The 23,090-nt window shown below is 46.6% G+C and overlaps 1 protein-coding gene across 1 annotated transcript in view; it reads left to right on the top strand.

Moving 5' to 3' along the window:
- Positions 1 to 23,090, top strand: part of ACSS1 (acyl-CoA synthetase short chain family member 1) — a 49,093-nt gene that overhangs the window by 14,940 nt on the left and 11,063 nt on the right. Inside the window, exons 4-10 of the mRNA XM_069850907.1 lie at positions 3,942 to 4,141; positions 6,157 to 6,332; positions 9,294 to 9,446; positions 11,208 to 11,355; positions 11,674 to 11,811; positions 12,310 to 12,402; positions 22,315 to 22,427. Coding sequence (XP_069707008.1) covers positions 3,942 to 4,141; positions 6,157 to 6,332; positions 9,294 to 9,446; positions 11,208 to 11,355; positions 11,674 to 11,811; positions 12,310 to 12,402; positions 22,315 to 22,427 — 1,021 coding nt within the window. The remainder of the gene's footprint in view (positions 1 to 3,941; positions 4,142 to 6,156; positions 6,333 to 9,293; positions 9,447 to 11,207; positions 11,356 to 11,673; positions 11,812 to 12,309; positions 12,403 to 22,314; positions 22,428 to 23,090) is intronic.

Below are 23,090 nucleotides of genomic sequence, written 5' to 3' on the forward strand. Positions count from 1 at the left end.
TAACAGATCCATGTCCTTCCTGTGCTGTGGACTCCGGAGCTGAACACAGGGCTCCAGGTGAGGTCTCACAAGAGCAGAGCAGGAGGGCAGGATTGCCTCCTTTAACTGCAATGCCAAGGTTGACAGCAGTAGCAGGTGAGGAGGGTCATGGTTGTGGTTTCCTCCTGATCAGTTCAGTTAGGTCTGTTGCACCCAGTCCTGCAGGGAAATGGCCCTGCAGGGTGCTCATTCCACCCTGAGACGTGTCTAGGTTAGGTACTGGAGATGTGTAACCTGCTGGCATGTACTAATTGCCTGCCTGTTAGCAAAATGTGTGCAAAGGAGTGAGCAAGTCTAGGGAGGGATTGTGAGGGATTGCTGACACAGCAAAACTCTCTCCTTGTGCAAACTCCCTTCCTTGAACTGGAGGGGAAGGTTGAGTTGCTGCTGCAGGAGCCATAAGAAACACCTGATATGCAGGGATTTGTGGATTTCTTTGTTGGAGTTGTTGGCTTCACCTTCTTTCTGCTTTTGTGTCTGTTCCTTCATGTGCTGCACTGCCAAGGGACTTCCAAGGCCTTTCAGAGCACAAAGGAGAAGGAGAAACAAATAGATCGAGAGCTGAAGACTTGATCCTTCTTGTCCATTGGTCTGCTCACACACCCCCATTAAGCAAATGTAAAATTGGGGTTAATCATAAAAATCAGTGCTATCATGGTTGCTGAGTCCTGAATGAACAAGTGCAACACGTTGCTCTGAAAGGACAACCTGGCCAGAGCTTTTCTGGCATTTCTGTTCAGGAGAAAGAGGCTGCAGCTCTGAAAGCACTTGGATATTTTCCATCGCAGATAAGTTTTTTCTTTTGCTTTCCCACCACTGCCTGGCTGGGGCTGGTTTCACTTCCTGCACTCTGCCGTTGAGCAGCTTTAGTTTTGTTTTGGCAATTTAATATTGATCCACATTATACTGTTTTCTAACACAGCATCGGATGAATTCTGGAGCAGAGAATGTGACCTCTTCGTTCAAGGCACAAAACCAAACACTGGGTGGGAATTCATTATTGCATGAAGTCGCTCAGTTCATGAATTTAGTAAGCAGAATAATACATGTGACAGACTGTGCTTATGTGGATATGGGGGACTTGCTGGGTAATGCAGCTCTTTGGAGAGGTATTAAATGTTGTGCTTCAGAATTCAGGCTGATCTCAATCTGTAAGGGGTTATAGGAGGAAATTCATTTTGGTGTAAAGCCACTCCATATCTGCTTTCTGCAGGGTTGTGGTCTCTCTACGGTGGGAGCTGCTCCCAGTGACTGCCAGAGAGCAGGCACTGAGCACACCTGACCACCTCTCTGAGATCCTGTGCTTCAGAAGTGTTCTATTTACTTGATGCTACAGGAATAGTCTTTAAAATGAATAACACTGCACTGTGGCTGGGATTTGAGGCTCCTCTTCCTTCTTTCCCAAAAGGTCATAGAATCATAGAATCACAGAATGGTTTGAATGGGAAAGGGACCTTAAAGCTCATCCAATTCCCCCGCCCCTGCCATGGGCAGCGACACCTTCAACTGGATCAGGTTGCTCAAAGCCTCATCCAACCTGGCCTTGAACACCTGCAGGGATGGCCCATCCATGACTTCCCTGGGCAACCTGTGCCAGTGCCTCCCCACCCTCACAGGAAAACATTTCTTCCTAAGATCTGATTTATGTCTTCCCTCTTGTCCTGTCCCTGCATTCCCTAATAAAGAGCCCCTCCCTAGGTTTCCTGTACCTCCCTTTAAGTACTGGAAAGCTGCTATATGGAAGATGGCAAGGAAGTGGCATACCTCCAGCTGTCACTGTATATGTCTTTATGGGTGTGTTGCTTCACTGCCTCACAGGCATTTAGATATTCACCCTAAAAAAGTAAGCTGCCAAGTTATTCTCAGCCCATGGTGTTGTTACGATGTTTCTGAAGTGGTGCTCTTGGGCTTGGCCTGTTTCCAGCTTGTATTGATTTAAAAAAAGAAGCAACGCAATTTTTGATGGACCCAAACAGCGTTTCATTTTATTTGCAGTTCATCCACGAGCTGAAAACTAGATTTCTTCATTTGTTTTTTCACAGCTACAGCCAGTTCTGGGAGATAAGGATACGTGGGTGTTTCATGCTGTACAGCTTATGGAATGCAGCCCCCAAAATTCATTTGTTAACAGTTTTTGGAGTCCCTGGTGGCATAGCTTGCAGTCCCCTAAGGGTTCACAGGTTGAAAATGATTATGCTAGCGGGTAGAAGGTATCCCTCTCCTCTGGGCCTTAGTAGTCAGCGAGTCGCTGAACCCAGAGGACAGTTTGCATTCCCGTCAGACTCTGTGAATCTTCTCCTCTGAGCTGATGGTTGACACCAGCAAGGAGTGCTCTGCTGTCCTTTATGAGGGTCACCCCATTCCTTGGCCTGAGACCACTCCTCACCTGGCAGTTACCTGTCTTCTCAAAGCCCTTCCACTGCGGGTGCGCAGAGCTGTTCAGTTCATGACAGCATCTTGGCCCCCGGCATGCCTGCAATCATGTTGTCCCGTGCAGGCATCGAAATAAGTGTATATGTAAGTCCTTGCCTACCAACTGCTTTTTTGTTCCTTGGAGAAACGTTTCTGCTATTAAGTCAGCACATTGCAGCAGAGAGCCCTCTGAAAAGAGCCTTTGTTGCTGTTCTCGGTGTTCCCAAGTTACTCTGTGCAACAGGAGCTGCAGTTTTACGCAGAGCCGTATCTCGGTTCTCCGAGGCCATTGCGCTCTGCAGTATGGCAGGGTGAAGAGACAACAGAAGAATTCAGATTGTGGGTGATGCAGCTGGGATGACGCTTGTAAAATCTGCCACATACAGGTGGCTTGGGACTTCTTTTATTCATTATCCATGCAAATGCATTGTTTACCATTGTGATTTAAAGAGAAGCTGCTTGTTGTGAAGCCTTCCAGCAGTTACCCAACACAAATAGTGCTTGGAGTCTTTAGACGACAGCTTCATCTTGTTTTTATCCAACACATATTCCAGGTAGCTTCTAACGGAGGCTCAGAGGTAAAAAGGGTGGCTAAAATGAACACTGTGTTCTGGAGGCAGTAGAATCACAGAATGGTTTGGGTTGGGAGGGACCTTTATATGTCATCTAGTCCAACCTCCTTGCAGGAGCAGGGACATCTTCAACCACCCAAGGCTGCTCGGAGCCCCGTCCAACCTTACCTTGATTGTTTCCAGGGATGGGGCATCTACCACCTTTCCAGGCAACCTGTGCCAGTGTTTCATCACCCTCAGTTTGAAAAATGTCTTACTGTTATCCAGCCTAAGCTTCTCTTCATTTAGTTTAAAACCATTACCTCTTGTCCTGTTGCTTGCTACAGGCCTTGATAAATAGTTTTTCCCATCTTTCTTAGGAGCCTCCTTTAAGTACTGAAAGGCTATAATAAGGTCTCCTTGGAGTCTTCTCTTCTCCCTCAGAGTCTTCTCTCATCCAAGCTGAACAGCCACAACTGTCTCAGACTCTCTTCATAGGGCAGGTTTCACAGGCCTTTGATCATTTTTGTGGCCCTCCTCTGGACCCAGTTCAACAGTTCCACCTTCCTCCTGTGCTGAGGGCTCTGGAGCTGGATGCAGTATTCCAAGTGGACAGTCTGGAATGGACAGCCACTGGATTGCTGGCTGCTCTACCCACACCAGAGCCCAGCAGCTCCAGGCAGAGCCTGTGGTTCTCACTCGCTCGTCCTTCTGCAACAAGTGTTGCTCTCTATCCTCCTTTTCTTCTCTTCCCAAAGGCAGGAGTGGTCTGGCTCTCACTACCCTTCTTTAAGACTCACAGGCGTGCCCTGTACTGCTAAGATGATGAGTTCCGGAGGAGATCGCAATGCCTCTCTTAGTTCAAGTTCATCCTTTTTTTTGCTCCCCCATGTAAAACCCATTATGCAGTCGTGTGACGACATTGCTTCTGTGCCGCAGGGAACTTCTGGATCTGACTTGCCGTCTTGCCAACACCCTGAAGAAATATGGAATACAGAAAGGGGACAAGGTGGCCATCTATATGTCTGTGTCTCCCTTGTCTGTCGCAGCCATGCTGGCTTGCGCCAGGATTGGTGCTGTCCACACTGTGGTCTTCGCTGGATTCAGCGCGGAATCTTTAGCTGGGAGGATCATGGACTGTAAGTAAATGCAGATCGGGGAACAAACCCCTCTGGATAGTGCTCCAAGCCATATCCCAGTTCTGTTTTCTTGGCAGAAAGAGAAAAGGCTCATTCTCAGCTGGCAGGACAGTTCACTCTCCTTTGCAAAGTACTGTGAAGAGCCTTTTCCTTAGTAGCAGGCGCAATATCCTCTGGCCTTAAAATACTTTATAAATTGTTTAACATTCAGTCTGCACTGGGTTACTGCCAGATAACAGTGAAGCTGGAGGGAAAACCAGGTCCTAGGAATGGAGCCCGATTTGTTCTTTCACAGTATAATCACAGTGTTTCTTTGATACTCCTGCCCAGCGCTAATTCTGCAGTCTCAATTGTGATACTGTGATTTATGTATAGCGATGGAGGTATTGGCTGCCTGCCCTGGCTCCGTTAGCTGATGTACCAACACACAGAGCTGGTCTCAGCCCAAAGTGCTCAAAGTGCGATTAAATAAAAAATAATGCTAAAAATACCGATGGAAGAACAAAATAGCAAGTGACTTAGTCCCAGCAGTCACGTTGGTTTCTTTATGGCTAATGTGAGCGAATGTCTTACAGCAAGTTTTGTAGAATCATTAGCATCGGAAAAGACCTTCAGAATCATCCAGTCCAACCATTTTTTTTCTGTTTTAGTAGAGTTAATCTACAGAGGGCAAGTACATCTTTTAGTTACCCCTTACTTTTGGCCACTTGTATGGAGGAGATAGGCTGAAAAGCCATTTCTCTGCAGTCACAGCTTTGTAGTCAATATAGTTGAAGTGCTCTGCCGAAGTGCTGCTGTATGCTGTGGCTTCATAGAATCTGAATGGTTTGGGTTGGAAGAGACCTTAAAGCTCATCTAGTTCCAGCCCCCCTGCCATGGGCAGGGCCACCTTCCACTGGATCAGGTTGCTCAAAGCCTTATCCAACACAGCCTTGAACACGGCCAGGGATGGGGCAGCCATCACTTCTCTTCCAGGAGTTTTCCCCTCCTGGAAGGTACGGGTGAGTTTCAGAAGGCTGCAGGTATCTCGAATCAGGGTTGCATCTCCAAAAGGCTGCTGAATTTGGTGCTGTTCCCTTTAGTCTGCAGTGGAGCCCCAGAGACAGGATGACAAAGGGCAAAGGTGGTGCTTGTTCACTACGGTCATAGGAGGTCTTGCACTGGTTGCAGTGTGCAAGCTGTTGGGCTACAGCAGCCGTATTCACTGTAACACAGGTAACTGGGAAGAAACTGTTCTGCACATCAGCTTTGCTAGGCAGGAATTGAGGCATTTAAATTGCAGTGAGTGATGCTTAAGCTAGATATTGGGAAAGACTTCCTCCTGCTTGTGATAGGATTTGGAGTGGGCTGGTGGGAAGGGGTAGAATAGCTACCACTGGAGTGTTTTAGGAAGTGTTTTAGGGGTGAGCTTATTGCTCTCTACAACTGCCTAGGAGGAGATTATAGCAAGGTGGGTGCTGGTCACTTCTCAAAAGTAACAAGTGATGGGACAAGAAGATATGACCTCAAGTTGCACCAGGGGAGGTTCAGATTGGATGCTGGAAAGAATTTCTTTACTGAAAGAGTGGTGAAGCACTGGCACAGGCTGCCCAAGGAAGTCGTGGAGCCTCCATCCCTGGAGGTGTTAAAAAAGCGTGTTGATGTGGTGCTTCAGGATGTGGTTTAATAGGCATGTTGGTATTGTGTTGATGGTTGGACTTGATTATCTTCCTGGTCTTTTCCAACCTTGACGAGTCTATGATTCTGTTATTGGACTGACAGCTGTCAGAAGTAGTTTAGCTGGAGCAGACCCTGCCTTGTGGTGGAGGAGATTGACTGGAGGTTCCTGCTGTACCTAATCTCAGTGGGTCTCAGGTTTTAAAATGTCCATCAGTGATACTGACTGTTTTTTAATGATAGAGTGTTTGTCACACACGTTGTACTGTATTTCATCCCCAAAAGTAAGGAAAGCAGGGTGCACATAACGAGCCTGGAAAATGGACTGGTGTGTCTACTAGTGTTTTCTCTTTTTTTAGCTGAATGCAAAGCAGTTATTACCTACAACCAGGGAGTCAGGGGAGGCCGAATCATAGAGCTGAAGACAACTGTGGATGAAGCTGTGAAGAACTGCCCAAGCATCAAACATGTCTTTGTGGCTCAGAGAACAGATAACAAAGTCCAGATGGGTGAACGTGATATTCCCCTGGAGGAGGTATGTTGGTTTTGGTAAACTTTGTCTGTTTCCCCCAGGTGTTTCTTAAAGTATGTGATGTTTACTGTGCCGAGGGAGAGAAATGTGCTTCACTAATAAATGTAGGAACCAGCTAATACAGAGATCTCTGAGAGACTCCATGCAGGGCTGTGCAGAACATTGTGTCAGAGTATTCCTGAATGTGTAGATCATAGAATGGTTTGGGTTTGAAGGGACCTTGAAGATCATCCAATTCACAATCTGATATTTGGCTTTGGTCTTTGATCTGTGCCACACTGGGAATTGGCAGCCAAGGAAGATCAGGCAATCTTCATAATTCTCTTGCATATGTGAGGTAAGCTAAAGGCCTATGAAGCAGCCGCTGCAGCTTGGCACTCTGATGTAGCTGCACCAGACCTGCCAAGAGTGACTGCTCTTTAAACTGCTTCTGGAGAAGGTTTTCAGTGCTTCTGGCTCTTCCCATGCTGCCACAGAACCCTGGTGGGCTAATGGGTGCAGTTCTATTGCAGTGACAGCATATGGATGTCCCTGCAGCCACCACTGGCTCTGTGGATAACACCTTTTAGGTCTGAGTGGTGGCTAGGTCATCTTTCCATCTGTGCCTTTTGGGCCTGACTTCTGCAGATGAAAGAGAGATGCCCCTTATGGCATCTGGATTTTCATCCTCAAATGGATTGCCTGTGTTCACACCCTGCTGGGACTGTGAGTTGAGGCAGCTCAATCTATGTCTTATTCATCATGGCATGGGCAGGGAGTATCCTGCTCCATTTTAATAGTCTTGCAAACAGTTCTGAGGTTTAAGGAATGAGAGACCCAGAGTGCACTGATACCATTGCTGCTGTTATACTGTGTTCAGACACTCTGTTCTGCTTTGTCACATGCGCTCTTACACTGGACACTGTTGAAAGGCAGTGCAGAAATAATCAAGTTCCTGGAAAGACTTCATACAGTGTTGGGGTTACCCCATGATGGGAGGATGGTGATGGCTTGGGAATATTTAGAAACTGTGCTTCCTGGGGAAGAAAACAGCACTCATTTTAATGTGTTTAGCTGGTACACATGGGACTGCAGCCTGCTGCAGAAGTAGTTTTTACTGCTGCTGGCAGACTGATAACAGAAAGAACTCATCACAATAGCGCCTGGAAATCGTCTGTCTGCAGCCAGTGTAATTACGCAGGAGCCCTTGTGCTGGCTATGTGAGATAGGAGCAGCTACAGGGGAAGTGAAACAGAGCAGGCGGATTTTGTTCAGAAATTTTGCTCCTCCTTATTCCACAAAGCATATTCTGAGGATTTTCCTCAGTCTGGCAAACAGCCCAATGCACTTTGGTAATCCAAGAGCTGAGCTCAACCCATTGTCAGTTGTAGGGTCTGAAACTAACAAGAATGAAACCATTAATGCTGTTAACTCTTACTGATCTTTATGGTAGTTGTGCTTTCCAACTCTTGTGTAATGGCTACTGCAAAATGTAAGTTCATGTTGTAATGGGGTATATGAGAACTTCATCTTAGTTTCAAAAACTGGCAAGTCAGCCTGAATTGGCTGTGCTGAAATGTCACAATAAATGCCAGAGATGAGCAGGAATGCTGTAATTCGGAAGCTAAGAATTACAGCTGGCCCTACCAGCTCTTCATATTTTACTAATTTTTTGTTTGTCTGACACTTTTAAGTAATTTGACCTGCCCTTGGTAATGTTTCCTTGTAAATCATAGAATCGTAAATGTTGGAAAAGACCACTAAGGTCATCCAGTTCAACTGTCAGCCTGACACCACCCTGCCTCCTAAACCATGTCCCGAAGTGCCATGTCTACACTTTTTCTGAACCCCTTCAGAGATGGAGACTCCATCCCTCCCCGGGCAGCCTCTTCCAGTGCTTTACCACTCTCTCTTAGTAAAGAAATTTTTCCTAATATCCAATCTAAACCTCCCCTGGCACAACTTGAGGCAATTTCGTCTTGTCCTAGCATGTAGCATGGAGATATATATATATTTTTATATATATATATAATGTTTACAGTGTACAGTTGTAAAAAGGCAGTGCCTAGAAATCCCGTCAAAGAGCCACCTGATAACTCTTGCAGAAGTCATTATTCATCTAGAACAGGACAGAGCTTGAGAGAAGCAAGCCAGCTGTGTTTTTTATACGACCATATGTTGAGCATCTGGCATACACAGGGATTATTGCAAGTTTGTGCATGCATAAGAAAAAATGTTTAACCTCTTCCTGAAAAATCTACCATCTGGCAGACAAGCCCTCTGCTGCTACAAGGTGTAGTGACCACAAGCTTCTTGTTCAAAGCATATTGTTTCCCTTTCCACTGCTGAGCTGGGGACAAGGGCCGGACTAAAAGCGTGCTCTGACCTCGCAGGACATTGCATCCTTCCTTCCCGTGGTTCTGACTGTAGCAGTGAGGAGATGAACTCACGCACCTTGCCAAACAGTGGAATATGTGGAAAGCAACAGAGGCAGAGTAAAAGACTCCCCTTGTCATGAGTAGAAGCTGTTGGTATCTGAGGATCAAATGGGCAGGACACTTGTCCACTGCTGGGGCCAGGGAAGGCTGATGAATGTTTTAGCACTGCAGTTTTAAAAGGGAAAAAGATCCTGCACAGTGTCCAGTCGTCCTTGCTACTGCTGGCTTGTGTGGTTCGTGTTTGCAGTCACACTTCGTTTTTTTACCAGCAGCTTGTAAAGACTTGAAATGTAATTTTTTTTTTCTGAAATGTTACTTTATCTGGCCAATTCCCCTTGATTTCTGCATCTGGCAGGTGCTGTGTGTGCACAGGAACCTTTCCACTAGACGAGCATGTATAACCTATGATACCACGGACGTGTGTGAGGGGGCAGCAGCAACAGTGGTTCTTGTCTTTGGACTCTGCTGACATGCTTACAGATGGAATGTTGGTTAGCTCCATACACCCAAAGTCTTCCTGTCATTACCACATTTTTTTTGTCCCTAGGAGATGGCCAAGGCAGCTTCTGTATGCACTCCAGAGAGCATGGACAGTGAGGACATGCTTTTCATGCTGTACACCTCTGGCAGCACTGGGAAACCCAAAGGGATTGTTCACACCCAGGCTGGATACCTGCTGTATGCTGCTCTCACACACAAGGTAACTCAGCTGCACCCTCTGGAAGAGGTTCATTAACCTTTTGACAGTGCTTAATGAGAGGGACATGGACTGGTGGGGGTGGCTGTGTTCTGTGTTTGCTGCCCAGTTGGCTCGCTGGGTGTAAAGAATCTGAAAAATGTCTGAGAACTTGTAATTAATCTTTGAGATTTATTCCTGGGCAGTACAATACTATGCAAAGCAGAGGAAGGAAACTGTGGTGCTGCTACTTCTGCATTTAAAATGTGCTGGTGTTGCAGGCCAAAATTTGCAAACATTGAAGTGATGCAACTAAGGAAATTCTGTTAAGTATCTTACTGGCATTGTTAATGTGGATATTGCTGTACGATTTTGCAGTGGAATACTAGCCATTTTTATTTCAGAGAGGATCCAGACCCTTAGAACAAGCTGTTTGCATAGCACTTAGGGTCATAGAATCATTAAAGTTGGAAAAGACTTCTAAGATTATACAGTCCAACTGTCAGCCCAACACCACCATGCGAACTAAACCATCTGCCGAAGTAACTTGTCTGAAGATCAAAATTGCATTCATGCTCTGTGGCTGCACCTTTGAGTTGCTTTTCCATGTGATCAGGGCTAAGTGTTTTAACCCCGTTTTTCATAAATAATAGAAATCAAGACACTGCTTCTTGAAGCTTCTGGTCTGTGATCTGTATATGGAAAGGTAACAGCGAGATGTGGAGAGGACTGCAGTGACAGGTCTCCATCTGGGTTGGTTTTTTTTTTTCTATCACACTTTTTGTAATCAGGTCTTCTTTCTTCAGGCTGACACAGTTGAACTTTTAGAAGATTTAAATGTATAAGTGTCAGGCTTTTCTACATGAAGGGGTTTTGTTACATCAGCTTTTCTAAGTGACTTCATGATTGCCAAGGCATCTCTTCCTTAGTCCAGAAGGTAGATCCTGCACCCTGGTGCAGATGTTTAGAGCCTGACAGGGAAAGACAGCAAAAGTAAGTGAGAACTGACTCCTCTAGGTAGAGGGATCAGCTGGTCTGCATGGTCTCTGGGGTCTTTGCACGCTTATGGGTGACACTTCTGTCATACGCTCCAGGGCTGGGATTTTTTCAGTTCTGATCCACTTTCTTTCATTTAAAACACAAAGCTGACTGTGCCTTATGAGTCAGGACCTCTTCACACAGTTGAGGAGTTAGATTTATAGTGGGGAGCATTTTCCGTAAGTGAAAGAAGATAATGAGTTGTCCAAGATCCTAATCTTGAATTTAATGAGCAGAGAGAGGGGAGCATCTGGAAAATGATAAACAGTAATAGAGAAGCTGAGCAGCTAAGAATGTTTTTCAGAAAGCATTTAATGGACACATATCAGTTTCTCCAGCTTTCTCATGGAAACGTGTTGATATTGGTGAGGGGTCTAAGTCTCTGAGCCCTGCAGTTCAGGGTCATCCCTCCCACGTGGACTTACCTAAGGATGCCTACTACAGGATCCAGGGCTCTGGGCTTTGGTTGTAGGTTTTTTTTTTCTCCACTCTAAGCAGCTTCTGGTAAAGCCATGCTCCCTAGATGTTTGCAAAAGCAGTCAGGAGACTGAAAGCCCTGGTACTGCCCCCTCTGATTTGCTTCCTCACCTTGGGCTGGCCGTTGTGTTGCCATGTCCTCCGTGTCTGGCTCCACTAGCCCTGTGTGCTCTCTTGCTCCTACATGGATATGACTAGTCCAGCACCTTACCTTTGAGCTCTCTGCGCCTGCCAACAGTAAGTCAGCTGGCCTTACATTTATCTTTGCAGTATGTATTTGACTACCAGCAAGGCGATGTTTTTGGCTGTGTGGCTGACATTGGCTGGATCACAGGACATAGCTATGTTGTGTATGGACCACTCTGCAATGGAGCCACCTCTGTCCTCTTTGAAAGCACTCCAGTGTACCCCGACCCAGGTGAGGAAGCGGTGGGCAAAGGTTTGGCTAGACATGGCAGGTGTGACAAAGAAGATGGAGAAACTTGTCCAGTGGGATCTGCCTCCTCAGGGGAGGTAAGCTTCATTTCTTGACAACGTAAGCTTCATTTCTTGGGAATGTGTATCTACAACGTTCAGGAACATTTGTGCGTCCAGGTTGAGATAAAAACATTGGCATTTGTTTCATTCTGTACTCACAGTAGGCACAGCTTTAGCTTTGGCTGTTAACCTTCCCGTTTAGCGTTTGTGGTGGTATGTTTGTGCGAGACAGGTTAAAAGGCTGTTTGTCATCTTGCAGGTCGTTACTGGGAAGTGGTACAAAGGTTGAAAATTAATCAGTTTTATGGAGCACCTACGGCTATACGCTTGCTGCTGAATTATGGAGAAGAGTGGGTGAAGAAATATGACAGATCTTCCTTGAAGACTTTGGGATCAGGTACTTCTTCTGAAAAAGACATGGGGTTTTGGCTGGTGAAATGAAGTAGGCAGAGGAGCTCAGCCGACCAAATGGGTTGAGGTTAAGAATAGGTGCTAAATCAGGCTCCCTGTCTGGCTTTTCAGGTATTTTCTTAGCAGAAGGAGAAACAAACTGAAGTTGGGGCCATTGAACCTTAGTGTGATTGCCTGTTTCCTGGCTTATTTTGCAGGATTGCATTCTTTGGTAGAAAGATTTATCCCGTGGTAAATAACATCACTTTGAATTTTATTGGCATAGGTGTCTCAAGCAGCATTTTCCTGCATTATTTAGTTTTCTGAAAGTTCTTATACATGACTTGCATTGATTAATTGCTTTCGGGGATATTTATTGCTTGCCTTTCTGGATAAAGTCAGTCGTTTGCACATCCCAGCAAAAATGCTGCTTAAAGATCATGCATTCAGCGTGTTGTGCACCAAACCCCAGTCTCAGGCTGCTTCCTTACTTCTTTTGATCCAGTTGGAGAGCCCATCAACAATGAAGCCTGGCAATGGTTCTACCACGTGGTGGGAGAAGGGCGCTGCACCCTCGTTGACACGTGGTGGCAGACAGGTAAAGGGCATCACTGGGGAGTGTGGACAGGTTGATAGTTTGGAGAGAAGAATTAATAACATTTCAGTTTGATCCCACGAGTTTGTCAAAACCTGGCATTTTGATCTGCTTTTGAAAGTAACTTGGGAGGTTTAGCACATAATCGCAATGTGATAAAAGCACTAATGGTGTTGCTTTTTCCCCTTTAAATGTTCTTTGGCATTTTGAATGCTTGAAAATCTCAATTGGCTCTAGGAACAGGAGGCAGAGATTGAATTTCTGGGTAAAGCTGGGAGGAGGCAGCTTGAATTGCAAACCTTGTTTTCAATTATTTATGCAGCTGTACTGACCTTGATATGGTCTTATCATGAAAATGCATTTATAGCACCATATAGCTGCAATCTGTACCTAGGTGTGCTTTGTTTCCCTTCCTGGGAATGGTCAGAGAAGGACGGAAAGTTAAGCTGTATAGTCAAAGTGACCCAGTGCAGCTGCTCTGGTGGATTGACAGGGAGTGAGCTGAGGCTTGCTGGCTGTGTTACAGGTGGGTAGGAGGCTGCTGGGCGCAGGCAGCCCAGGAGTGAAGTTGTATGCTGTAGTTGCTTTGGACGTGGACATTTGATGCCTGAAAAAGGAGTGTGCTTCTGTTTTAGTGACATGCTTGGCACAGCTTCTGTTTTAGTGACATGCTTGGCGCAGCTGTGTGCATCAGTTAAGGCTTTTTTGCACTTAAAACCTGCGGGACAGAGTGACTGGCTCTCATAGTTCTCTCTCCAGTTGGAGCTGAGCTGGTCCCTGCCACCTGCCTGCCTTGGCCTGCAGTGGAGAGAGGCCACAGTGCTGCACTCTGGCTAGGGCTCTGCTGGCTGGTGGGGCCCTGCACCTGAGAGTCCTGCAGGTTCTTCTCAGCTCCTTCCTCAGCACCCACTTCTCTCTTCTGGGCACCAATATTCAAAGGTAGCTAAGGGTGCCTTGCAATACGTCCTGAAGTTGTGAACCACAATTTTCCATGGACCTATAGGCTTCAAGGGTTATAGAGTCATAGAATCAAAGACTCATAAGGTTGGAAAAGACTTCTAAGATCATCCAGTCCACCTGTCAGCACCTCTGTGTCTACTAAACCATGTCCCAAAGTGCCACATCTACACATTTTTTGAATACCTTCAGGGATGGAGACTCCACCCCTTCCTTGGGCAGCCTCTGCTAATGCTTCACCACTCTTTCAGTGAAAAATTTTTTCTTAACATCCAATCTAAACCTCCCCTGGCACAACTTGAGGCTATTTAATTTCATCTTGTCGCTTGTTACTTGGGAGAGGAGACCAACACCCACCTTGCTACAATCTCCTTTCGGGTCCTTGTAGAAAGCAATGAGGTCTCCTCTTAGCCTCCTCTTCTCCTGGCTGCACAATCCCAGTTCCCTCAGCCACTCCCATAGCCCCTGTACTCCAGACCCTTCCCCAGATCTGTTCCCCTTCTTGGGACACATTCCAGCATCTCAATGTCCTCCTTGTACTGAGGGGCCCAAAACTGAACACGGGATTTGAGATGCAGCTTCACCAGTCGTGAGTACAGGGGAATGATTGCTTCCCTACTCCTGCTGGCCACACCAAGGGTGCAGCACAGCTGCTGCCATTCTGTCTCTGCTGAATAAAAGCCACTCTTAAGTTTCCAGCTGTGATTGGGTGGAATATTCATTCTCTTTCCAGTCAAGTTGGTCCTGATTTCATCCTTATCCCAGATAGCAGTCTTTCTCTTCAGAAACCCTGCGGCCCATCTCAATGTCGTGAATTAGCTTCTGGCACACAACCAAGCTCCATTTAATCCAGACCAGAATCTTCTTATTTTCAGATCTGAAATAAAACAACCTCAGAATTCAGAGCAGCAATGTTAACTACTATCTGCTTTGAGATGGATTGTGGCGATGAGGAGATTGAGATGGATTGTGGCAATGAGGAGATTGAGATGGATTGTGGCGATGAGGAGATTGAGTGCCTGTGGGTTAAAATCAGAGGAGCCCATAAGAAGGTAGATTTTGTGATGGGAGTCTGTTACAGACCACCCAGCCAAGGAGAAGCAGCTGATGAGCTCTTCTATAAACAGCTGGGGTTAGTCTCTGGATCGATGCCTCTCATTCTTGTGGGAGACTTCAAACTTCCTGATATCTGCTGGAAGTACAATAGAGCAGAAAGGAAGCAGTCTAGGAGGTTCCTGGAGTGTGTGGAAGACAACTTTCCTGCACAGCTGGTGAATGAACAAGGGAGGGTGCCCTCCTGGACCTGCTGTTTGTGAACAGAGAAGGCCTTGTGGGGGATATGGGAGTAGGTGGACACCTAGGACAAAGTGACCATGAGATGATAGGGTTTTCTGTTCTAGGTGAAGTGAAGAGGGTGGTTAGTAGGACAGTAGCATTAAATTTGCAGAGGGCAGACTCTGAACTCTTCAGAAGGCTGGTTGGCAGAGTCTCATGGGAGACAGTACTTAAGGGCAAGGGAGCCCATGAGGGCCGGGAGCTCTTCAAAAACGAAATCCTAGCAGCTCAAGAGAAAGCCATCCCCATGTTCCGGAAAAAAAGCCGGCAGGGGAGAAGGCCATCTTGGTTGAGCAGAGAGATCTTGAGTGATATCAAGAAGAAGAGAAATGTTTATGGGCTCTGGAAGAGGGGACAGGCCTCTTGGGTGGACTACAGGAGGGAAGTGAGATTGTGTAGAGAAAAAATCAGAAGGGCTAAGGCTCAAGTAGAAATCAGATTGGCAAAGTCTGTGAAAGATAACAAAAAATCTTTCTATAAATATATAAATAATAAAAGCAGGACTAGGGAGACCATACAGCCCCTATTGGACGCAGAAGGAACAACAGTGACAGGGGATGAGGAAAAGGCTGAGGTACTTAATGCCTTCTTTGCCTTTAATTGTAAAGAAAGTTGTTCCGTCTGTGTACTATCCCAGGAGTTAGAGGAGCAAAATGAGGCTCCCATGATCCAAGAGGAGGTGGTCAGAGCCTTGCTAGCCCGACTGGACACCCACAAGTCTATGGGGCCGGACAGGATTCACCCTAGGGTATTGAAGGAGCTGGCGGATGTGGTGGCCAAACCCCTTTCCATCATCTTCCAACAGTCCTGGAAGACTGGGGAAGTCCCACTGGACTGGAGGCTGGCTGATGTTGTGCCCATCTACAAGAAGGGTCGCAGGGAGGACCCAGGGAACTACAGGCCTGTCAGTCTGACCTCAGTGCCAGGGAAAGTCATGGAGCAGGTCATCTTGAGTGCTATCATGAAGCACATGCAAGAGAACCGGGTGATCAGGCCCAGTCAACACGGGTTCACAAAAGGCAGGTCTTGCCAGACTAACCTGATCGCCTTCTGTGACAAAGTGACTTGGCTGCTGGATGAGGGAAAGGCTGTGGATGTATCTTCCTGGACTTCAGTAAAGCCTTTGACACAGTTTCTCACAGCGTTCTGCTTGAGAAAGTGTCAGCCTCTGGCCTGGACAGGCGCACACTCTCCTGGGTGGAAAACTGGTTGGATGGCCGGGCCCAGAGAGTGGTGGGAAATGGTGTGAAATCCAGCTGGAGGCCAGTGACAAGTGGATTTCCCCAGGGCTCAGTGCTGGGTCCAGCCCTGTTCAATGTCTTTATCAATGACCTGGATGAAGGCATTGAGTGCACTCTTAGCAAGTTTGCAGACGACACTAAGCTGGGTGGAAGTGTGGATCTACTGGAGGGTCGGGAGGCTCTGCAAAGGGATCTGAACAGGCTGGACCGCTGGGCAGAGTCCAACGGGATGAGGTTTAAGAAGGCCAAGTGCCAGGTCCTGCACTTGGGGCACAACAACCCTGTGCAGTGCTACAGACTAGGAGAAGTCTATCTGGAAAGCTGCCTGGAGGAGAGGGACCTGGGTGTGTTGGTTGACAGCCGACTGAACATGAGCCAGCAGTGTGCCCAGGTGGCCAAGAAGGCCAATGGCATCTTGGCTTGGATCAGAAACGGTGTGACCAGCAGGTCCAGGGAGGTTATTCTCCCTCTGTACTCGGCACTGGTGAGACCGCTCCTCGAATCCTGTGTTCAGTTCTGGGCCCCTCACCACAAGAAGGATGTTGAGGCTCTGGAGCGAGTCCAGAGAAGAGCAACGAAGCTGGTGAAAGGGCTGGAGAAGAGGCCTTATCGGGAACGGCTGAGAGAGCTGGGGTTGTTCAGCCTGGAGAAGAAGAGGCTGAGGGGAGACCTCATTGCTCTCTACAACTACCTGAAAGGATGTTGTAGAGAGGAGGGTGCTGGCCTCTTCTCCCAAGTGACAGGGGACAGGACAAGAGGGAATGGCCTCAAGCTCCACCAGGGGAGATTTAGGCTGGACATTAGGAAAAAATTTTTCACAGGAAGGGTCATTGGGCACTGGCAGAGGCTGCCCAGGGAGGTGGTTGATTCACCTTCCCTGGAGGTGTTTAAGGCACGGGTGGACGAGGTGCTAAGGGGCATGGTTTAGTGTTTGATAGGAATGGTTGGACTCGATGATCTGGTGGGTCTCTTCCAACCTGGTTATTCTATGATTCTAATTACTGATCTCATAAACCATCTGGGTTCTCACATGATGAGCAGAAGGAAAGCTGACTGGTTAGGTTTTATATGTTTTCCTCCTCATTTTCTGAAATAAAACAGTGGAGAAGCAGTTGGTTACTGTACAGTGATGGAGTTGAGAAGAATCTGGTTTTGCCCTAACACTGTTTTTAATTTGTCTGCAATTAACTGGTGCATGCAGTGTGCAGGCAGTGTCTATTTCCTCTAAAGTACAAGGTTAGATCTTATGTTGAATTGTATTTCTCCCATTTTTTTTGGAGCCGGAACTGTTATGTGAGAGTTTAAAGAACATTTGCCGGACAGTCTGTAAGTGCAGAGTGCTTGATCTTACCTTGATCAAAGCATAGGTTTGCAGGTAAACAGTTACTGGCTGCTTGAAGCATCATATAGTGATAAATATTCATGAAATTGATTTTGTTAAAAAGTGGAATAAATCTTTCCTCACAGTGGATGCTTCCAATAAAGAGTAAGCCAAATTAATCTTGGAAACTTTAAATATGCCAGTTGAATGTAAAGGGAGCGTGGAAAGAGATCATAGAAACAGTTTGATGGATGCTGGCTGTGAGCCTGCAGTGTCACCTCTCATAAACAATTCCAATAAAGCTTGTTAATTGTAGTGTTGTATGCAGTGTCCTCTACGGTCTCTTGCTTTCTGAAGCGCCAGCGTGTTGCCAGCTGATGAAGCCTGGTAGGCATCAAGTTCAGCAAATGGTGATTTAAGAATCCACTTGAAAGTCTTTGGATCAGCATATGAGTGAGATAGCAATTATGAGAAGCAATTTAACTAGCATGGTATTTGCAGATGAGATAGATGGAAAATTCCTATGGCTCTTACTGTTAAAATATTAGGTAATGCTATGCTCTGATTGACAGGAATAGAATCAAAGCTGTGTGTGAGTTTCACTTGTAGTTCTCAGTACAGAAGAGACATGAGGTATTTTTTTTATTGGTTTCATAAAAAAACCCACGGCTGTTGTATGCAGCTGGGAACAAAAGCTGTTTTTTAAAGACATCTCTGAATAGACCCTGGTAGCATTTTTTGTTGATCCCATCTTACAGTGATTTAGATGCTGGTGCTTCTGATATGGATTCTCCCCCGAAATCAGTCAGCCCAGTCTGTCTCTGGTGGTGAAGACAATAGTGGCAGAGTATGTGCTTCACTCTGCGGTCAGAGGCAACTTACCCAAAGCAGAGGGAAGCCTGTTTCGATCCATCACCATCCCTGCTCAGATTCTTGCTGTCCTTGCTTGAAAGGACATCGTAGTGGATGAGAAACTCAACATGAGCCAGCAATGTGCGCTTGCAGCCCAGAAAGTCAACTGTATCCTGGGCTGCATCCAAAGCAGTAGAGCAACAGGGTGAGGGAGGGGATTGTCCCCATCTGCTCTGCTCTTGTGAGACCTCACCTGGAGTCCTGCATTCAGTTCTGAAGTCCTCAGTGTAGGAAGGATTTGAATATGTTAAAGCAAGTCCAGAGGAGGCCACAAAGACGATTCAAGGACTGGAGCAGTTCCTGTGTGAGGACAGGCTGAGAGAACTGGGGTTGTTCAGCCTGGAGAAGAGAAGGCTCTGGGGAGACCTTAGAGCAGCCTTCCAATACTAAAAGGGCCTGCAGGAAAGCTGGGGAGGGGCTCTTTATCAAGGAGTGCAGAGAGATGACAGTTTAAAGTTGAAAGAGAAGAGATTTAGATGAGATCTTAGGAAGAAATGTTTTCCTGTGAGGATGGTGAGGCACTAGCATGGGCTGTCCAGATGAGTCATGGCTGCCCATCCCTGGAGGTACTCAAGGCCAAGTTGGATGAGGCTTTGAACAACCTGATCCAGTGGAAGTTGTCCCTGTCCAATGCAGGGGGCATGGAACTTGTTGATCTTTACGGTCCCCTCCAACCCAGACCATTCTGTCATTCTGTGGGTCTAAAGTCTAGGTGGATTTGGTCTGTGGTGACAGCATGGGCACAGGAAATATGGAAGTAGGGCTTTTCTTCTGCTAGCTCTGCCTCTAAGGAGTCAGAATTCATTAGGACAAGGTAGAGCTTGGAAGCCTTGCTGACTGTCATTTGTCAGAGGCTGGCTTGGTACTTCTAAACCAGTTTAAAATAGGTTTTGAAAATGCAAATAATTTTTAATGTATCCCTGCCACTGTGCAGCTGCCTTGGAATGTGACTTCTCTGCCTTTTGTGAAGCTGGCTGCAGAAAGTGTAGGATATGGCAAAACCCATGCTGAAATATAGCTCTCGGTACTGGGTTCAGAATGAGTGCTGGCTTAGGAAGAGCAACCATGGGTTTCATAGAATCATAGAATCGTTAAGGTTGGAAAACACCTTTAAGATCATCCAGTCCAACTGTCAGCCCAACACCACCGTGCCTACTAAATCATGTCCCAAAGTGCCACGTCTACATGTTTTTCAAACCCCTCCAGGAATGGAGACTCCACTACTTTTCTGGGCAGCCTGTTCCAGTGCTTCACTGCTCTTTCAGTAAAGAGATTTTTCTTAATATCCAGTCTAAACTTCTGCTGGCACAACTTGAGGACATTTTGTCTCATCCTAGCCATTGTTATCTGGCAGAAGGAACCAGCCCCCACCTCGCTACAACCTCCCTTCAGGGAGCTGTAGAGAACGATGAGGTCTCCCCTCAGCCTTCTCTGCTCCAGGCTAAACAATCCCAGGCCCCTCAGCCGCTCCTTGTAAGACTTGTTCTCCAGACCATTCCCCAGCTCTGTTCCCCTTCTCTGGACATGCTCCAGCATCTCGCTGTTTCCTGTACTGAAGGGCCCAAAACTGAGCACAGGATTCAAGGTGTGGTGTTGCCAGTGTCGAGTACAGGGGGAATTCCCTGCTTCTGTTGGCCACACCATTTCAAGCCAGGATGTTGTTGGCCTGTTTGGCCACCTGGGCACACTGCTGGCTCATGTTCAGCTGCTGTCGGTCAGCACCCTCGGGTCCTTTTCTACCAGGCAGCTTTTCCAGCCTCTTATTCCCCAAGTCTGGAGTGCTGCATGGGGTTGTTGTGACCCATGTGCAGGACCCGGCACTTGGCTTTGTTAAATATCATACAATTTACCTTGGCCCATCGATCAGCCCTGCCCAGATCCCTCTGCAGAGCCTTCCTGCCCTCAAGCAGATCAACACTTCCTTTTTCTGAAAAAATTCAAGATGAGCTTTTCAAAACAAACAGAAACATGAAGTGGATGTCTGCCATCACTGAATGTGGAATAATTTTGTATGTAGGCCACATGGGAAACTATTTTCTGCAGGCTCGAAGCTTAGGGTTCCTCAAAAAGACCCTATCTTCTCACCATGTCAGGGCAGCTGGATGCAAATTCAGGGTCAAATTCAGTCTCTGGTTTCACTTTCACAACTTCAGCAAAGACCAGGTAGAGGAATACACTCTCAAAGTAGCAGAACATACTTTTATTTATAGAGCTGTATTTTTAAAAGCCTGATGGTCTTTGCTTTTGTTTCTCTCTTGTGTTTCTGAATTAGTTTTAGAATAGAAAAAGATCTGATTAAGGCTGAAATCTGCTTTAGTGCTCATCCCAGCAGGAATGAAAAAGGATGATTAAAATATTCAATTGGGAATTGAAGATAAGCTCAACCTGCCTGTCAGGGGTGGGTTAATCTCATACTTTGTAATAACAGTAATTCAGACTCCTAAAGTGCTTTTCATGCCAACTTTAGACAGCTGTAAAAACAGCACCGTGAGATAAATCCCCTGATATGCTTATAGTTTCCCTGTAAAATCTCTTCTAGGGTAGGAAATGGGGCTGGCGAGTCCTGTCCCTGCCACCAGGCAACCCTGTTAGTGTGAGAAGGAGCTGTGAGGGTGTCAGTGTGTGTTACAGATGTCTGCAGTCCTTGGGGATCTTCACTGTGGCCAATCGACTTGCCACGGATGAGTCTGGGGGAAGGCTCTTGAACGCACATGTGGTGGCTGCCACTGCTGCTGCAGGATCTGCAGGCTGTCTGAGCTAAGCCTTTGAAGAGCTAAGCCAGATGTCAGCAATCCTCACGCTCTGGACCGTGGGGAGCTGCTTTTCCCCTGAAGCGGCTGCCTGGCCACACTCGGTGGTTTGTCACTGATGTACATGGTGGGCAGCAATTTTTGCAGCCAGCACTGAATGGTTGGACTCTATGATCCAAGAGGTCTTTTCCAGCCTGGTGATTCTATGATTCTGTGAATGATGCATCATGCAGAGAAGGGAGTAGGAGCAGTTACTCCTTAATCCGAGCTCACCAAGGTAAGGGCCTGCCTGCAGCTTTCTGTCTTCTGTAGATAGAACAGACCTTGGTGGTGTTGTCTTGACTTGCCAGGAATTTTCTGTGTTTAAGCTTTGTTGTATTCATAAAGAGCTCTTGGTTTATCAAGAGCTTTTATCAATTTTATCAATTTTTTTCAATTTTAATTCAAAGTTTATCGATTTTATGCTGCTTTCATAGAATGACAGAACCATAGCATCATTAAGGTTGGAAAAGACCTCTAAGGTCATCCAGTGCACCAGCCTTGAGAAGAGGAGGCTGAGGGGAGACCTCATTGCTCTCTATAACTACCTGAAAGGAGGCTGTAGAGAGGAGGGTGCTGGCCTCTTCTCCCAAGTGACGGGGGACAGGACAAGAGGGAATGGCCTCAAACTCCACCAGGGGAGATTTAGGCTGGACATTAGGAAAAAATTCTTCACAGAAAGGGTCATTGGGCACTGGCAGAGGCTGCCCAGGGAGGTGGTTGATTCACTTTCCCTGGAGGTGTTTAAGGCACGGGTGGATGAGGCGCTGAGGGGCATGGTTTAGTGTTTGATAGGAATGGTTGGACTCGATGATCTGGTGGGTCTCTTCCAACCTGGTTATTCTATGATTCTGTGATCAGCCCAACACCACTGTTCCTATTAAACGATGTCCCAAAGTGCTATGTCGACACATTTCTTGAACACCTCCAGGGACTGGGGGCTCCACCACTTCTCTGGGCAGCCTCTTCCACTCTTTCAGTAAAGAACTTTTTCCTAAGCCTCCCCTGGTGAAACTTGAGGCCACTATCTCTCGTTCTATCACTTGTTACTTGGGAGAAGAGACCAACACCTGCCTCGCTGCAACCTCCTTTAAGGTTCTTGTAGAGGGTGATGAGGTCTCACCTCAGCCTCCTCTTCTCCAGGCTAAGCAATCCCAGTTCCCTCAGCTACTCCTTGTAAAACTTGTTTTCCAGATCCTTTATTTCAGATCGCTGTGCTTGGTGTTGCATAGTTCCTTCTCAGGAACTTTTTATTGCAAGAAGTCTTCACTATTCTTTTCTTTAACTAAGAAAAACTGGCATTCATTTTAATCCAGCACTGGATGGACCCCAAATACTCTGTTTTTCATTATTCTTCCAGAAACTGGTGGTATCTGCATTGCCCCACGGCCTTCAGAGGAGAAAGCTGAGATTCTTCCGGCTATGGCTATGAGACCTTTCTTTGGGATTGTGCCCGTGCTGATGGATGAGAGTGTGAGTCGAAGCTGTACTGGGTGTCTGAAAGAGAAGCTACTGCATGTCACTGCTTTAATCACCTTTCTGGTGGTAGAGGAACAGGGTCTGGAAGGATGTTTGTTTCTTCATTATAAAATGGTAGAATAGATGAGGAATTCATATATCAAGCATGTCTCAAATGTCCATGGAGATTGCCAGCTGTGCGTTGCAAGCTTCCTGTAGATCTCTAGAGGGATGTTTGCTTTTTCAGCACCGTTTTTATGGTCTTGCACTGCTTCTAATTAAGAGCTGCTGCCTCCATTTGTGAGAGCAGTTCGAAGTCACGCAGCTGGTGCAGTGCATGTAACATCCAGTGATGTGGCAAGACTGAAGCAGCCAATGAGACTGGTGGAGTTTTCCAAGAGAAATGCAAAGCATGAGGCCCTACAAGTGTGTGTTTCAGTGAGAGAGCTGGTGCTGGCCTATGAAGCTGTGCAGAGTGATCCCTGTCTGGGCTGCAGTGCTCTGTTAAACTGTAAAGCATATAATCTCCTCCATAAGCAGTTTAGTAAGAGAATGTTGCAATTAACACAAGTGGAAAGCAGGATCCAGGCATTTCTTTGCTAGCCTCATCCTAGGCATCCTCTGGCTGCTTGACTGATCTTTGCTGGCCTTGCCCTCTGGAGAATCACAGCACACGCT

Source organism: Phaenicophaeus curvirostris, chromosome 2 (assembly GCF_032191515.1).
Source record: "Phaenicophaeus curvirostris isolate KB17595 chromosome 2, BPBGC_Pcur_1.0, whole genome shotgun sequence".
Lineage (NCBI taxonomy): Eukaryota > Metazoa > Chordata > Aves > Cuculiformes > Cuculidae > Phaenicophaeus > Phaenicophaeus curvirostris.